Source organism: Ipomoea triloba, chromosome 8 (assembly GCF_003576645.1).
Source record: "Ipomoea triloba cultivar NCNSP0323 chromosome 8, ASM357664v1".
Taxonomy (NCBI): domain Eukaryota; kingdom Viridiplantae; phylum Streptophyta; class Magnoliopsida; order Solanales; family Convolvulaceae; genus Ipomoea; species Ipomoea triloba.
In genome coordinates, this window is record NC_044923.1 from 17,713,129 (window position 1) to 17,731,879 (window position 18,751).

Sequence of the window (18,751 nt, forward strand, 5' to 3'; positions counted from 1 at the left end):
CAAACAACTATCAGATAACAGTTAATTTATCAAACATTTTTCTACAATTAGCTAATTTTATCAAGTAATCATACCCTCTAACCCAATCAGCTAACACCCGCTTTACCAAACATGGCCTAAATAAAATAGTGGGAATAACATTTTTCCTTTAACATTACTCAATCACCTAAATTTGGGGAATAACATTTTTCCTTTAACATTACTCAATCACCTAAATTTATATGGCACAAGTCAACTATGTTGTTCAAAGAGAATAATGTCAGACAACATAATTAGAAAAAGAAATTAGTTTAAAACTGTTGTAATTCTACCCTGGATAAACCTCTTCGACAAAAATATAAAATTTTTATATTAAATGGACAAATTGCATTATTTAAAGGCATGGGAGGATTGAAGAATCGGTTGTGTCATATCACATGGGTTAAGGTAAATAATTGTTGTTTTTGGCAACCTAAGAGTATAATATAATATCAATAATTAATCATTGCCACAAATATATTAAAATAATAACACTTTGTAATAATTGTATTTTGGATACTTTAGTACATTACTTCATTTTAGAGTCGCATTATTAGACCAATTTGAGAAAACTCTAGTAATGTTTATTGCATCATTTATAAGATTCAAATGTGGATTTTATTGTCTCAAAAGAACTGGTTGAGTGGATAAAACATAATTTTTATACTTGAATATCAAAAATTTAATTTTTATTAACATTCTTTTTGTTGAGTTCGTCTCACAGCCTTGAATAGTGAGTGAAATTTACCCGTGCACACCTAATAAGTAATTGCGAATTTCTCTAGTGACGTAAAAAATTATGAATTTTAATTAAGGAACTAAACTCCCACTTGGATGATTGGATCATATATATATAGGCAAATATTTTGTGGACCATGGTTCACACAGTGCTTTGTGGACCATAACAAAAAGTATATTTTAATATACTAAAAGTACATTATTCGTGTACTGAATGTACATTATATGTACATTATATTATATAATGTACATTCAGTACACGAATAATGTACTTTACCTAAATACAACGTACATTTTTAATATACTAAAAATATATTATTTGTATACTGAATGTATATTATTTGATAGTATATTGTCCACACAGCTATGTAAACCATAATCCACACGATAATGATTGGTATATATATGTCATTTGGCATTAAAACAATTAACAAAACAAAGATTTTTTTTTATCAAATGTCTTTTACTACAATGTCTCTTTCTATAAGCAGCAAAATTAGAATAGTTTTGTCGTGCCAACTAATTTAAGATGGACTAGGAAAATTTTTAAAGATGACAAATAACAAAAATATCCTTTTATTTATTTTTAATTTTTTTTTGACAAGAATGCATTGTAGTTGTAACAGGGGTTTGCTATCGTAGTAGCAGTAATAGTAGTGGTACTCATCCGATTGAAGAGTTACAAGTCCCTAGTGATATCTTGTAGAGATTTAGAACCACTTCTTTTTTATTTGGAAATCTGAAAATTTAATTTCATTTAAAAGTGATAGTTATTTATTAAAAAATAAAATAAGAATAAAAAAATTAAAGGACAATAGCATGGTTATGTTTGTAAACAACGAGGATTGAGCTAACAATGGCCAGCTATTCATGACAACAAAGAACCAACTTTATCATATCATTCAATTCAAACACCCACGTTGTAAGTTATAACGACCTTTTGGCACCAAGCTTAATTCCACACACGTCTTTAAAAACTATATTTAGTTATTAGGTTTTTTTTTTTTTTTTGAAACTTCGAAAATTGCAAAATATTTCAATCACAATCAATTTGAAAGTATGAATTATTGATACTTTTGATCATCCAACTATTATTTATTTATCACATCAGGTCTTAAATTGTTAATTTTGTCACATTTAGTGCATAAGCTAAGTATATTTTTGTTGCCACATTTGGCTCTACCAGCTAAATCTCTAACAATTACTTGTCATCAAAAGATGTAAATTTTCTCTCATCCGGTATCCAGAATTGCTACAAGGGCAAACTTTAGTGATAGTATTGCATGTGTATTACAAAGCTTGATTATTATTTAAGTTGTTCTTAATGGTGGAGAATTGTATTCAGGTTAGCTTGGTTTTCTAATTGTATGTGTTGGAATTTTTTCTTCTCCCTAAAGGTTGAATCCCCAACTCAAAAGGCCCCCCCACGCTCAAGCCCGACAAAGCAACGTGTTGGAATTTCAATATTTGAATTGGAGGTTAACTTAATCTGTGTCTTAGTACTAAAATTGTATTTTGAACTAATTTTTCACCCCCACTAAATAAGATTTCAGGCTCCGCCTATTATTATTATTATTATTATTATTATTATTATTATTATTATTATTGTTATTATTAGTACTTATTGTAGTATTTGTAGTAGTAGTATTAGTGTGTGTGTGTATATATATAACAGATCATATGCTGAGAAAGTTTTAGGTGATAAATAGAGTTTAATCTCATCCATTGATTCAGTCGAGATCAATGGCTAGAATGAAGCTATTTAAAAAAAATGAGGTGGCATTATGCTAATTTTGTGTAAGTAAATTAATTTTTTTTTGTTGTCTTTCAAAACATTTTTCCCTTCTTGCAGAGCACAATGATATACCCATTAGAACACAATGTTGTGCCTTATAGAGCACACTGATGTGCCTTTCAAAACACATTAATTTTCTTCCCTGCACATTGTTGAGCCTTCTAGATCATATTATTGTGACATCCAAAGCACATTGTTGTGCTTTCGAAGTGCATATTGTTTTGCCTTAGAGTACACATTATTAAGCCTTCCAGAGTACATTGTTGTGCCTTTGAAGTGTATATTGTTTTGCCTTGGACTAAACATTGTTGAGCCTTCTAGAGCACACTGTTGATTCTTCCAGAGCACATTGTTGAGCCTTCTAGAGCACACTGTTGATTCTTCCAGAGCACATTGTTGAGCTTTCCAGAGGTGGCAAACTTTTTTTTTTTTAAAGATAAGTTAATTATTGATCACCAATTACCAATTTGAGTTGAATCTTGTTTGCTCGTTTATTATTTATGGTCGTTTATGATTTGTATTGAAGATCCTATATTAAATTTAGTATTTTTAATAATTGATTTACATTTTTGTGCCTTCTAGTGCACATTTTTGTGTCTTCCAGTCCACATTGTTGTAGATCGTAGGTGACAATATTTTTTTTAATAGAGGAGTTAATCTAAGGCTGAGATTCATCCGCACGTTTCACCTGCGGCCTTCATCGCACCAGAGTTAAAGCCCATATATAAAGAATCAACTTAGAAATTTCATGAGTGAACTAGGTTCCTTGTGATAAGTGTGGACTAATTTAATCCATCCATTTAGAATGATCAATAGCTAAAAGATAACGTGGTCAATTTTATAAATATTAGTATAATTGAATCAACTTAGGAATTCAATGCATCTATTTCTTTAATGTAACAATACTAATTAGATCAAATTTGTTCTTTTTGTAAACTAGCAATCAACTACAATAAGTATTTAAATAATTGTTAGTAGGTTGAGAAAATAGGTTGAGATTCAGTGGAGGCAATACTGATTCTTGTGCTTCAATAGGTTAAGAAAATAGTTATGAACAGATACTGCATTGTGATAGAGTTAGTAGTATTCAAAAAAAAAATATTTAAACAATTATTTAAAAATATACAAGTTAAACATTAATTTTAATGTCGACTGTAATGAACTTTTCTCATATAATCTTGCATTGATATACTTTGAATTACTTATTTAAATACAAATATTGAACATTATATTAAATCAGTCGCACAATGCGCGTGTAAAACTAGTGTTCAAATAAAGGTTAAAAGATATAATGTGAAGCGTAAAATTGGTAATATATATATATATATATATATATATATATATATATATATATATATATATATATATATATATATATATATATATATATATATATATAAACAACACAAATAATACAAAAAATAAACACTTATTAAATTACTAGTATTTTTTATGCGCGATGCGCAAAAAATAGGTGCCCAATATTAATTAGTACTTTATATTAAAATTTTAAATTTATTTATATTTTAGATGTTTAAATTATAGTAAATAATAATAATAATAATAATAATAATAATAATGTAGAACATTTTTATAAATTAGATATTTATATTTTAAAAAGTAACTAACATATAACTTAAATATATAATGTGTACATATACATATTATTATTATTATTGAAAAATATAAGAAAATATATGGTAGATGCATGTGCAAAGTAACAATAGTGGAAAAAATAACTGAAGTTATAACAGTAGGTGTATATTTGTCTAAAATATTATATAATACAACTTTTATAATATAATTTGTAAAAAAATGGACATAAATGAAGGGTATAACATTCATTCACACTTATTATGTTTTTATTTTAGATTAGATTTAGATATTAAGTCTTATTAAATTTTAGATTAGAGATGAAAAATACGATAAAATAAAAAATCTCGAAAGGGAATGTGCTCAACACTCATTCTATATAATAATAGTATAATAATACAACCATGCAATCTCCAATTTAACAATGTTAATCATCACAAAAATACACACACTCTCTCTAAACGCCAACTGGCAAATGTTAATCCATGCTGGACCGCCATTTTTCTTTTTGTTACACTTCAAAATTAAGCAATAATATATATATATATATATATATATATATATATATATATATATATATATATATATATATATATATATATATATATATATATATATTATCACAATGTTCACTTCTAATGTGATAATAAAATGATTATTAGATTACTGCTATTTTTAAATTTTGTTACTTGGTTTTTAATTTGACCAAAATCAACCTTATAAATATTGAAATTTCACCCAAATCATCATCCTTTAAGGTTCCCATGAACCATACTCAATATATGAGGGCAAAATCAGAATTTCAGTGCCTCCAAGCAATTTCTACATCTCATAGCAATTTCATGAATTGTTGACCGTACCATGGGTTAAAAATAAATATACTTATTAATTAAATACAGAAAAAAAAATCAATCAAATACTGTCATAAAAGGATGTGAATATTTAGAAGTAAATTAAGGAGGAAAGTGTAATATCACTCTTTTAACAAATATTATGCAATCAAACCCTTCCCTTTATACGGGAGGTGGTGGGTTCGAGCCTCTGTAGGCAATACTGACTCTTGTGCTTCAATAGGTTGAGATAGTAGTTATGGACAGATACTGCATTGTAATAGAGTTAGTAGTATTCAAAAAAAAAACAAATATTATGCAATAAAAATGTTGACATTGATATGTAGTTTTAGAAACTTTGGAAACAATATTGTTTTTTGAAACACTCATGATTCTTTACAAAATAATATATGTTATATACTTAATGATAATAGATGTGACATTACACTACATAGTAGTCCGGAAACAAAAAATTTAAAAATGAAAGAAGACATAAAGTCATAAACTTACAAATTAGAGTAAATTTCACTTTTAGTTTTCTGTAGCATTTTCAAAATTTAATTCTATTTTTTTTCTTTTCATATTATATCCTTGACTTTTATTTGTTTGTCACAATTAATTATCATTTTAAATTTTGTTATTCTACCATTTAATAAATATGACTAATATATAATTCATCACTCAATTAAAATGGTTTACAAGCTAAGGGAGGGAGAAAAATTACTTGTCGGGACAATAAATGATTAAATTACATGTTAGTTATCTTTATTAAACGGTGAAATGACCAAAATTTTAAATAAGGACTAATTGTGGTAAACAAATAATCCGTAAAAATCAAGGATGTAATGGTGTTAATAAAACCGATTGATTGAGAAAGAAAATGATTTATATTCTTTACTCATCTATATTGTTTTAATTTATGGAACAAGTTCAAGATCTAGTTCACAAGGTTCTTTACTTATACTAGAGTTTCATAGAGTCTATACTAGGATTGAGACTTAGTTCAGAGACAGAAGTTTGGAAGACTGATGAAAACCAAGGGTAGGACTAGTTAACAAGCTAAGTTCAGAAGTCAGTTCAATACAATTAATCTGATCTGTTGGAGATTAGTCCGCAAGAAGACAATAAAAGGCTTGATTTGTTCCTTCTCTAGAGAAGATTATGATCCTCATTCAAGATTTACTTTGAGAGGTTTCCAGAAAATTTGAGAGGGTAGGTTTTCTATAAGCTAAATTGAGTAACTTGGTGAATTCACAATTCATATCAAGTTGGATTTGATGCTTGAAGATTACGGGCTGTAAACCACAAGAATGTGACTCGAGAGAGCTGCAGTTGAGGGGGAGTCTCAACTTAGAGGATTGGAAGATCTTCACCAACTCTTCAAGAAGCTTTGGCGTGATTGAAAACGGTGTGGCGCATTCATGAAGTTTGAAGTGCTTCGCTCAAAACCAATTGTTTGGTAAAACACGTTTGGTTGATTATGAATGAAGAGTTGGGCAACACCATTTCAGTGGTGCCCCCAAGATATAGGAATTGATATTCCAAACTGGGTTATCAAATGTCTCATGTTCTTGGGCACTTCTTTCCATTGCTTGCTTACTATTTACGTATTAATGCTTCTCTGCACTATCTGACAAACTAGTTCACTAGTCACTTCGTATAGCCTTACTAAGTATTGGATCATTTGTTTAACACTTTAATCTAGATATTGAATTACCCCTTCGTAAACTTCAAATGGGACAAAATTAAAATAATAGGACTAAATATAACAAATGCATAATAGTTACAGACTAAAAGTTAAATTTCCTCTACAAATTACAATCGTAGGAACACGAATATATTTTGTTGAATGTAGTTTACTTTAATGAAATAGAATTTATTAATAATTAATAAATATAATAAAAATTTTCACTTTAACATCAAGGTTGCAAAAACACTAGGCGTTCCTCGGGCGCCCGGGGGCGCCTAGCGCCCATTTTTTTTAAATAATAAAATTTTTAAAATTTGATAATTATAAATTATTTAATACTTAATTAATACTAAAATATTAAATATCAAAACACAATTCCATAAAGTGACAAATCACAAAGTATCAATATTTAGAGTAGCTAATTTTTGATTTTTTTTTTAAAAAAAATACATTTTTTGAATTTGCAACCGATTTGAACGATTTAAAATTATTTCGCAAAATGACGTTGATTTGGGAGAAATAACCCATTTAAAAAAAAAACAGAACAATAGCTAATCGTCAGCCGCCTATACAACCGCTTATTAGGCCGCCTAGATCGCCTAGACGACCGACCACATAGATCACTGATTTCATGATTTTCTAGACGGTTGATTGTCACCTAGCGCAATTTTTGCAACATTGCTTAACATAATGCATATTATTTGGGATAAATTTTCGTAAAAATTATTTTTGTCGTACACCAAAAAAAGGGGAAGTTAGTTAAATGAGTGGCGGCGCGTGATGGTCAAGCTGAATGCAATGAAAGTGGAGAGGGGAGACTTTGGTTTTGACCTATTAGCGTAATGCACATGGATAGTAGACCGATGCCGGCAATCATTCAATAGTTTAAATAACGTGTAATATGTGAGGTTTCTTTTAAGGAGTAAGTAATATGTGAGTTTTTAGTTTGACACAAGTTAAGATATGTATATATAATAATAATAATAATAATAATAGTTAATTAGAGGAATATTTTCCTTGACTATTTATATTTATTAATTTTTATTCTTGATTTTCAATTGGACCATAAATAAATTTTTATTTTGGACTTTTAATTGAATCATAAATATATCTTGTACATATACATAATATATATCCAACTTCATATTTTACTGGAATTAAATTCCAGATTTATTATTTCTTATATTTCTTAATATAATAAAGCATACACAAAACAACTAGTTTTAATAAATATTTAAACCCATTGGCCCTGTTTGGTAAATGACTGTTAGCTGATTGAGTTGGCTATTTGGGTTAGAAGGTATGATTTGTTGATAATATTGGCTGATTGTAGAAAGTTGTTTGATAAATTAGCTGTTAGCTGTGTTTGGTATAATTTCTTTTCTCAAAAAGCTAATTGAAAAGGTTGCCTTGAGTAGCCTTTTGAATTTTAGCATTTTGGAGTTACAAAAAGCTTATTATTTATCAACTAATAGTAGTCAAATAAGCCAAAATTGGCTAATAAGCTGATTATTTACCAAACAGGGCCAATATCTTTTGTAAAAAAAATAAAGAACCCATGATTTAAGAATTATATGACCTCATAGATTAGTACCCTGAATGGGTAACTGAATAGATGAAGTATGAATTCCCTATTGAAATGTCAAAAATTTGAATATTCTCTGTAGTTTAAAATCTTCCTAATAGGATTACTTCATAAATGTGAAAAATGAAATTAGCTAAAAGAATTTTAATAATGAAGCCTCTACGGAGTAGATACGATTCGAACACGCTGGATGTTGTGCGCGTAGACACCTATATACTCTTCTTAAATTCAACAAAAAAACATGGATTTAGCTTTACTCTTTTTCCCCTTTAATTTTTAAATAATTCTTTTTTTTTTTTTTGGTTTATATTTTTCCTTCTTTAATCTTCAAACCCAATTATTATTCACTCCACCGATTCAGCCAAACGCGCAATCAGTCTCCGACACTTGCCGGATTACTCAGAGCCAGAGCCACCGTCCAAGAAAACCTCCCTCCGACTAGCCCTCAGATCTACGCAATCCAACTTCAAAACCCTTTATTCTTGGAGGGGATCCAAAGCGGAGTTTCTTCTTCTAATTTGTATTGTTCCAAGAAAATGGATTCTTCAGAGCAACGGCGCAAGCGGAAACGTATTCTCCGGCCATCATCGACGCCGTCTTCTCTACTCCATTTCCTCTCCCTAAGGTCTTTCCTCTTGTGCTTCTCCTTCTTGCTCTTTCTGTATCTCCTCTCCTTCAAAATCCCCATCATCAATTCCTCCGCTTTCCGACCCGTACTCGTAGTTTCGAGTTTTTCTTTGATGTCCTCTTCCTCTTCTTCTTCTTCCTCTTCTTCGTTTCGAGATTTCAGGCGTTTTCTGTCGCCGGTGAAAATAGAGGGCCGGGTTTTGTTCCCGGATCATGTTTTGGTGTTGGCTAGGAAAAATGGGGGTTTGGGTACAGAATTGGAGTGTGTTTATTACAGTGTGGATAAGGATAAGGATAGTGAAGAAGAACAAGAAGAGAATGTTTTGTCTGTGGATGATTATGATGAGTCTTCTAGGATGATTGTCAGATGCCCTGTTCCACCCAGGAATCATTCAGCTGTTGTGAGTTTGCAGAAAGTTGGGAGGAGGAGAAAGGGTTTGGATATGAGGAGGGTTTGGAGGAGTAATCATAATAAGAATCATAATAAAACTGTGATTTCTTGGGAAAATGTTGTGTATACAGCTGCTATGGATGGGGACACAGCAGTGGTGTTTGTGAAAGGGTTGAATTTGAGGGCAGATAGGGAATCAAATCCAAGGCAATTCAGTTGCCATTTTGGGTTGGGGAGTGGGGGAAATAAGGAAGGGAGGTTTACACTAATGACTAGGGCTATAACAGCAGCTCAGGAGGTTGTGAGGTGTTCATTACCTTTGAGTATTAGGAAGGTACCTGAGAAAGCATTGGGCGTTCGAGTCACGATTGGGATGAAGAGTTCTTCGAGGCAAAACCGGGTGCTCTTACCTTCTGTGGCCAAGATTTCGAGCTTGAAATCTGATCAAGGAAGGAAGGGTGGTGGTGGTGGTGTTGGCAAGTATGAGCTCTGTGTGTGTACCATGGTTTGGAACCAAGCATTTGCGTTGCGTGAGTGGATCATGTATCACGCGTGGCTTGGCGTCGAGAGGTGGTTCATTTATGACAATAACAGCAATGATGGAATCAAGGATGTGGTTGATGAGCTTGAGATGCAGAACTTCAATGTGACTAGGCATGTTTGGCCTTGGATCAAGACACAGGAAGCCGGGTTCTCACATTGTGCTCTCAGGGCAAAAGCGGAATGCAATTGGGTGTCCTTCATGGATGTTGATGAGTTCTTTTACTTCCCTTATTCCACCCCACAGCATCAGAGGTTCCGGCAACTGGGCTATGCAGGCGAGAATTCCCTTCGAAACTTGGTGGCGAACTTCTCTGCATCATCAACGACATTGGCAGAGATCAGAACCGCCTGCCACAGCTATGGCCCCTCCGGGTTGAACTCACCTCCCTCGCAAGGAGTTACTGTGGGGTACACTTGCCGGCTCAAGAGCCCAGAGAGGCACAAGTCAATTATCCGCCCGGATGCCTTGGACACCACACTCCTCAATGTGGTTCACCACTTCCATTTGAAGAAAGGGTTTCAGTACCTGAATTTGCCACAGGGCACTGCTGTCATAAACCATTACAAATACCAGGTGTGGGAGGTATTCCGAGCCAAGTTCTTCAGAAGAGTTGCTACCTACGTCGCTGATTGGCAGGAAAACCAAAATGAAGGCTCGAGGGATAGAGCGCCCGGATTAGGGACAGAAGCCATCGAGCCACCAAATTGGCGGCTGCAATTCTGTGAGGTTTGGGATACTGGACTTCGGGACTTTGTTTTAGCAAACTTTGCTGATTCTTCGACTGGTTTACTGCCCTGGGAGAGGTCTCCGGTATGACCTCTAAATCTCGGGACCTTTAAGCATCCCTGAACAGATAAATCACAAGAATTATCATTCTTTCCTTTCATTCTTTCACCATCTTATATAAAATTCCTTTTTGTTTTTATATACTGGCAGGATGACACTGTAGTGTAGGATAGGAATTTTTTTTTGCATATATCTGTACTTTTGTAACATTGTGACACGATATTTCTAAAAGTTCTATCCAGTACCTTTTTTCTTCTGTTGTCATGTTGCAACTTCTGCTTCCACAGGCTCATCCTTTTCCCCCTTTTGTCTATTACCAATATTTTTCTTCACCTGATGAACTAACTTTGTAAATCTCTGTGAATATGGAGGATTTGTTGAGAATGGCATGATTAAAAAACATAGGAACAAATCAAAATGTATTCAGAAATCCTTTCATGAAATGCTGGAGCAGTAAGAAATCCTTAACTACTAAAATCCCATTTACAAAGCTTTGTATTGTTCTATCAAATGTATCTGAAATTAAAAACCACCAAAAAGAGTAATCATACAGAGCATGATAGATGCTTCTTCATTTCTGTTTGGGCTGGGATTCAAGAATACTTTTCCAGCGTCAACTTAAAGCAGATCATCCAAACTTCTCGTGCATACACGATAGACGCTCCTCATTTTCATAGCAAGATCTAGTATTTACCATATCCGTTCTATGGAACACTCAAAGATCAGAGTTCCTAGTTGATGCAATAATTCTCCAAACTCCAAACTGTCACAGAACTTGTTTGATATGGACTTAAGTGGCAGCTATAAATTACCTTCAATAAAGACCAATGTGTAATAGGCTGGGACAATTTGAGATACAGAGTACTATCTTACACCGCCAGCAGGGATGTCACTCACAACTTTTGTTAATGTAGCATCTAATTTCTCCCCAATCAAAGTGATCCATGCCTGTTATTCGAGAAGAGAAGGGGTTGACAAGTCAAAAGATAGATACATCTATAAAAACTTTTGATCCGGTGCTCAAGGCTCATGCATTATGAGTGGGGTTTTGGGAAAGATGATGTTAGCAACCTTTACATCTATGTTTAGATGTTGTTTCTGTATCTCAAACCCATGACCTGACAGTGAATATGTATTGGTTTCCTCACCAGGCAAAAGATACCAAAAACTAGTTCCAATTGTTACCTAGGAGGTGTTTTGCAATATCTTCTTTCATGTGTAATTTTAGCAGGTGCAATAAGATTTGGAAGACATGACAAAATCTATAATGGTGAATGAGAGTAAATTTTTACGATAAGGATGTACCTGATCAGAAGTCGTAAATCCTCTGACTGTATCACCACCAATTATGGCAATTCCTTTGTCTCCAATAGGTTGCAAAATTACAGCCTATAAAACATTATATCAATTAGCAAACATTCTGATGAATCAAGAATTATAAAGCACGCACACAGAATTCATGATACAGTCGAGATTTGAAAGCACACGCTGCTGAAACTGGGAAGAGGTGCCTCAGAAAACGTTGTTATCTGTCAGGGCAAGGGTTTTAGAAAGATTTCTTTTTCCATGATTATTTAATCTACCATGTTTCTAATTATTATGTGGTACCATATCTAACTTTAAAAGTTTACTGAAGGTAGAAAAATGAAATTCCTGCTTTATGAGAGAATAAAGAGACACTCAACAAAGGATTAAAAAGAAGTAGAAAAAAGAAAAAAAAGAAAAAAAAGATGAACAAGATTAACAGTTATAGTACCTGTGTATTTAAAGGCAAAAAGGGTAACTCTGACTTCCCAGGATAAAGAGATAAGTTGGCCAAATACCTCTCTGACATATAAGATGATCAAGCCCATATAATCAAATTCACATCTTAGAGAACATTAAAATAGCTAAGAAGCAAAAGTGAGGAAAATGGTGCAATCAGTTGATGTTGCTTACGTGATCCAGATTTTGTAGCATCTTGATAAAGTGATCCTTGCATCAATTTATTAGCATCCACGAGGACTGCATCATCAGATGAAGAAACAGCAGCAACTCCAATTTGAAGGATACATTTGCTATCATAAACAATAACCAGAGACCTGCAGCGTGTTGCATTTGATAGAGAATCCCATGCCCTGGGGATTAGCCAAAACAGAAAGAACAATAAAAGTAGTCATTTTCAGTCCTTTAGAACATGCATGTAGAAAAATAGGATTCACATTCCCATAATTTTACAGGACTAGCCAAGCATATAAAGTATCAAACAATTCAGAGAATCTCTTTAAAAATCGGGCAAGTACCAGAACAATTCAGAAATTACAAATTCAGGAAGATCAGAAGCAATTCTTTGGCAGTCCACACCTATAGGATCTACCTGAAATCAAACTTAAAAAAATTAGAACACGTAATGATGGGATCATATAAAGAAGCATACACTACAACCTACGGTTACAAGCAACAGGGAGACGCTGAAATTGCACTGAAGTGTAGAGCACTCACAACAGATATAGATTTCGGTTTGATTGAAAGCCACACCAGACCGTTCAAGATGTTGGTAACAGCTAATCCAAGTGTTAATAGATCTGCTCTGGATTGTGAACTGTGACATCTCATAAGCATATGGTAGAAAAGAGAGTCAGCAAATAGGCAAGAAATTAAGCAAAACCAAATAGTTAAGGCTTCAAACTATCCCACAATTCTCTTAAAGTGAATGCTTGGAGTACACAACACGTTAATCAGATGCACACCAGTATATACTATTTGTAACATGATCGGATGCTCAAGAAAAGGAATTTAGCAAAAAAAAAAAAAAAAAAAACTTTATCTTGTCCTTTCATGTTTCTTCAATTAGATATTAGATATAAACATCTGCCATTCAGCACTCAGAAATATTCAAATATCTCAAATTTTCAGATGAGTTCTAATCACTTCTTTTGTCCTATAATAGTATATCTATAGTACAAACAATTCTAAGCCTTCTATGATTTATAAACCAAACATTTTCTCGGCTTTCTCAACACATCAAACTGTGAGCCCTTGTTTATGCCTATAATCATTCAAACTCAGTTCTCAAAGGCAACAAATTACAAAATGAGGTCTAAAACACGCGAAAAAAATATATTTGGCGCCAAGGTTTCGACCTTCACTTTGATTAGATTAATGGATCATTTTGAATGAATAGATGCTCAACCTAGATGTTCACATTTGGAGATCTTCTAACGTTCCCTTTAGAACACTCTAAAGCGTAGTACGGCATTATTAATTTCGGCCGAGGTTTAAAAAAACAGGAGAACAGAAAAGTAACGGTGAAATGATCAGAATGACCTGCCGGCGTCAGCGACCGGAGCGATGCCGGAGACGGCGCGGTTGACGAGAACGGCCACTAAGGAGAGCCCTCCGACGTATATCGGCAAGCTCCGGACGAAACCGTCGTTGTTGGATACCCAATCCGCCACCCATTCCCTCTTCGGCTCCGGTCCTCCGTAACTTCCTCCCTTCAAATTCTCACGCCGAAGCTTTTTTTTCATCAATCAATCGATCAAAATTTGCAACACAAACTACACACTCAACACTCGGCAATGAATACAAAAATGAAAATTCTGTAACCTGAGAATTGTTGAGAGAAGCTTTAACGGTAACGGCTCGCCGGAAAGAGCGGACACGGCGGGAATTCCGGGGCCGTTGCGGATCTAGGTTCAACGGAATGAGGTAGTTAAGAATTCCCACTGCCATTGTTGTTAAACTGCACTTGTCATCCGAAGGAATTTTAATTAAGAAACGAAAAAAGAAAAAAAAAATGACATCAGCTATGACACTGGGCCTTAACTGGACCCTTTGGAGAATAGAATGTAGGTGGGCCGGACTGTATATCTCATGGGCTGGTTGATACTGTATTCAACCAACTTCAAAGGCCGAAAACTGGAGGCTTGCTGCAGTGATGGTCAATCATTATGGCCCACACAGTTGTGTGTCAATAGTTACACCATGAACCCGACTCCATCCTACAATTTGAATTGTGAACATTAGTATGTAAAATGTGAATATTCAGTATATAAATTGTGAACGTTCAGTATGTAAATTATGTATTTTGGACCTAGACCCACATTACAAGGTGGACCGAGATCCACAAAATAATTTGCCTACTCATGACTTGCTCAGATAGCAATTGTTAGATCAAACACGTACTTACCATTACGCTAAAATTATACTACCTCCGTCCCATTTTATGTGTCTGGTTAACGAGGTTTTTTAATAATGTTAAGTTTAATATTAGTATATAAAACTTTTATATTAAGAAACCACATTAAAAGTACCATTAAACACAAAAAATTAAATTTAAAAATAATTAAAAAATAATAAACAAAATAAGCAAACAAAAAGTAGTTGGTTTGACCAATGAATAGTGAATAAGACAAGTAAAATGGGACAGAGGAGTAGCTAGTAATGAGTGTAAAATTTTATTTCCTTATACTTGCATAACAGTTAGCATCATGTGCCAATGACATGATTTTGAAGTTAGTTCTCCAAACCTTCACCCAAAATAGTATAATCGAACTTTGATTTATGGGAAAGCCCATAGCCGCTACTTGATGAAGGTGCGCTTTGACTAGATCTCGTATTTTGACCCTAGCAGTCAAAGGACCACAATAAGGTATATCAACCTAAGTTGTATATTGATCAGTTCAAATTAAGAAGATCAATAAATCGCTCCCCACTAGTGAAAAATGATGTGCCATAATAACTTATTGATCCAAATCAGACAAAAAAAATGAGTTAAAGCAAAGGAAAGTAAACAAAGGTCGTGTGGAATATGGGTAGATTCTGGTGAATATTCTTCCACAATCCCAAGAGTTGATCATAGAGCAAGAGAAAAGAAAGGACATGCATTACAAACACCACTAAGATCGAACTAAAGAGGAAGTACATTTGTACCATGATTGCCATGCCATTCTTTTTGTATTAGTGATAGCGATGTTCATTCATAACTTTTTTTTTTTTCTATAGATATGCGTTGAATGATTATAGAGATTAGAATGTTAGCATTGGTTATAATGATTAAAAATCATATTCTGAATTTGAATTAGATTATTGCATTTTGTCATAACGCAGAAGACTTAAGATATAGGGGTAACTGTCAAGACCTTGTGGTTTAGTGGCACCCGGTTGCACTCCCATATAGAAAGGGTGGGTTCGAGTCTAAGTGAAGGTGATATTGACTTTTGTGTTTTAGTAAGTAACAGATATTGCATTGTAATAGAGTCAGTATTCAAAAAAGATATAGGGGTAACTAAGTCATAAGTCATGATTTTTGAGTGAATTATTTGACTTTAATCCTTAACATGAATTATAATGATCATGAATACGGATCCTTATTTTTTAGACATGAACTTATGATCTTGATATAATTTTTAGTTTAAACCAAGAAAAAAAAATTCAATTTTAATCGATATTAATGCAAATGACAAGAAGCAATAATATAATTAGCATTTTATTACTCCATGTAACATGATGATATATGTGTTACCAGATACTACCTTATAAAGAAGAATCAGTGTTTCAAAAAAAAAAAAAGAAGCTTCCTACCTTCTATATAGAGGTCATTTCGGATTTGGTTTCTATTAAGCATATAATATATAAACATAGATGTGCCGTTAAACATATAATATATAAATATAGAGATCACGTTAATTTTTTAGTTGAGACAGAACACATACAATTTAGTTTCAGACTCAACCTCATGCAAGAGGTTAACTATGTCCATTGTTCCCTATGACCTATAAAAAAGTAACTAACTTACATACATGAAGGGACGTTATACAATCTAACTATTAATTTAGACTTTTCATTGAGATCGAGCACAACCTTCCATTGCTTCATTTATTCCCAATCTTAGGCTACTATTACTCTACATTCAACATCACTAATTTTAGCCTAAAACCTTCTACCGTTTCATCTCCTCCTTTGTTTTGCTTCTTCACAATTAAGCCACTAGTGTACATAGAGCCGTCAAAATAGGTCAACGGACAAGGCTTGCCAAAGCTTGCCAATAAAACGGGCTTCAGGAAGGTTAGCCCATAAGCCCAGCCCACCTTGCCTTAGGCGGATCGTTATACCGTGGACCCTGGTCCAAAACGACGCCAACGAATCTCATTACAATTTTTTTTTAAAACTAAAACATAACTGTAATTTGAACAATAACAAAAACAGTGACGAAGAAGCAAGAACAAAAAACACATACAAGTTCATCAGATCACAAAACACACACAACAAAAGGTGAATATTTAAACAACATTGTGAAATTTGAAAAACATGAAACATAAGAGAAACTACTTGGACTTATATTCTGTGTATCATACATTCGAATGCACAAACACATCACAACCTGTGTTACTAACATGAATACACAGAACGGTTGTCTAGAATACACAGAATGTCTTCATAGAATACACAGAATATTGACACAAAATACACAGAACTCATCCTCCTAACATTCGAATGCACAAACACATCATCACAACCTGTGTTACTAACATGAATACACAGAACGGTTGCCTAAAATACACAGAATGTCTTCATAGAATACGCAGAATATTGACACAAAATACACAGAACTCATCATCCCAAACATTCGAATACACAAACACATCACAAACTGTGTTACTAACATAAATACACAGAACGGTTGTCTAGAATACACAGAATATTGACACAAAATTGAATACACAGAATATTGACACAAAATACACAGAACTCATCATCCTAACATTTTGGACTTTTGGTACGGGGTTGTGCACCCTGGTCCACAATATAAATTGCCACCTTAGGCTTGTGGGAAAATTATGCTATGAACCTAGGTTCATGTTCACAATTTTAAAACTCTATGTTCATAATTTTAGAACTCTATATATACAATTTTAGATCTCAATATACAAAATTACATTACTCAATATTCACAATTTTTGAACTCTATATTCACAATTTTGTTATATAGATTCAAAAATTGTGTTATACTATTGAATATAGAGTTATGAAATTGTAAATATAGAGTTATGAAATTGTAACAAAGAGTTCTGAAATTGTAAACATAGAGTTATGTATCAAAAATTGTGAATAGAATATTATGTGTTTACAATATGATGCCAAAAGATGCTCACGTATACATTGAGGTGATAAATTGTGGTTGAGGTAAGAGGTAGATAGGACTCTAAGCTTTGGTCATCAAATCACTTTAAAACTAACCCCTTACCCTCCTAGAGTGAGACTAAATAGCTTCACTCGAACAATGAATTGACTCATAAGTGGTAAATTATGGACAAAGACACATCATCAAGCTCTAACGGGGCGTTTGGTTGGGGGGAATTTAAATTTCATTCCCACTTAATTCCACCTAATTCCGAAGACAACTAAATTCCTTCATTTGGTTAGAGGGAATTGCAATTCCGCGAAATTGTAATTTCCTCATTTTCATGGAATTAGAATCTCATGCCTCCCTTGGGATTTTAATTCCGTGGATTTTAGGAATAAAAAAGGATACTCATGAGACAAAATTACCACTCTCTTTTTAACCTAAAATTGATGCATAACCTTCTCTTTTAGCTAATACAGTGTATTATCTTTGACAACTATCAACAAGAAAGCCGAGCAAGCAATAATCATTCTAGGTCAACCTTAATCAAGTATGTTTTTTCAAAACTCTTAAATATTTAAATTTGATGTGTATATAACATATTTGTCTAAATTTTGAAAAGTAAAATTTTCTTTTTGTGCGCCGATCTGTTCAAAATATATATGCGGAATTGTTCAAAATAGTGATCGAATGGTGTGAGTTGTGTAAATCTTTATATGCAGAAATTTTGAAAAGCAAATTTTGAGTTGTCTAAACTTTGAAAAGCACATTATGTATATCTTGGTTCCTGGATTAATTTTGATGTATGTTGACGTTATGAAGCTTAAATTTGATGAAGTATTTGCATGAAAATTAATTACAATATGTTTAGTTCAAGAGATATGGTATATGAATAGTATTTGAATTTAATATGTTATATTTTTTGTGTACTTGTCATTTAATAATAATAATAATAATAATAATAATAACCATGGGCATTTTGGACTTTATAATACTTATTCCCTTTCAATTCGCATGTATACCAAACACTAGAATTTAAATTCCTA

The 18,751-nt window shown here is 33.0% G+C and overlaps 2 protein-coding genes across 3 annotated transcripts; one reads left to right on the forward strand and one right to left on the reverse strand.

Moving 5' to 3' along the window:
- Window positions 1-8,513: 8,513 nt before the first annotated feature.
- LOC116027217 (glycosyltransferase family 92 protein RCOM_0530710) lies at window positions 8,514-10,861 on the forward strand. The gene has a single exon (XM_031268700.1). It carries the CDS (start codon window positions 8,786-8,788, stop codon window positions 10,625-10,627), a length of 1,842 nt encoding a protein of 613 aa, XP_031124560.1. The 5' UTR covers window positions 8,514-8,785; the 3' UTR covers window positions 10,628-10,861.
- Window positions 10,862-10,999: 138 nt separating this feature from the next.
- On the reverse strand, window positions 11,000-14,319 carry LOC116027218 (protein COFACTOR ASSEMBLY OF COMPLEX C SUBUNIT B CCB4, chloroplastic). 2 transcript variants are annotated; one of them, XM_031268702.1, is made up of 8 exons: window positions 14,186-14,319; window positions 13,904-14,073; window positions 13,079-13,178; window positions 12,880-12,953; window positions 12,536-12,714; window positions 12,354-12,424; window positions 11,903-11,986; window positions 11,000-11,545 (listed from the first exon to the last, which is right to left on the reverse strand). In XM_031268702.1, the coding sequence occupies exons 1-8, from the start codon at window positions 14,309-14,311 to the stop codon at window positions 11,462-11,464; spliced, it is 888 nt and encodes a 295-aa protein (XP_031124562.1). In that variant the 5' UTR covers window positions 14,312-14,319; the 3' UTR covers window positions 11,000-11,461. The 2 variants fall into 2 exon arrangements, with proteins under 2 accessions (XP_031124562.1, XP_031124561.1); XM_031268701.1 differs by having other exon boundaries at window positions 13,904-14,094.
- Between the last annotated feature and the right edge of the window lie 4,432 nt (window positions 14,320-18,751).

Bases quoted from the DNA above. Each gene is read 5' to 3' on its own strand.
- LOC116027217 (XM_031268700.1), top strand. From the start codon at position 8,786: ATGGATTCTTCAGAGCAACGGCGCAAGCGGAAACGTATTCTCCGGCCA.
- LOC116027218 (XM_031268701.1), bottom strand. From the start codon at position 14,311: ATGGCAGTGGGAATTCTTAACTACCTCATTCCGTTGAACCTAGATCCG. The intron at 14,095-14,185 runs GTTACAGAATTT...ATGAAAAAAAAG, and splicing joins CTTCTCTCAACAATTCTCAG to CTTCGGCGTGAGAATTTGAA. The intron at 11,987-12,353 runs GTACTATAACTG...AATGTTTTATAG, and splicing joins TTTTGCCTTTAAATACACAG to GCTGTAATTTTGCAACCTAT.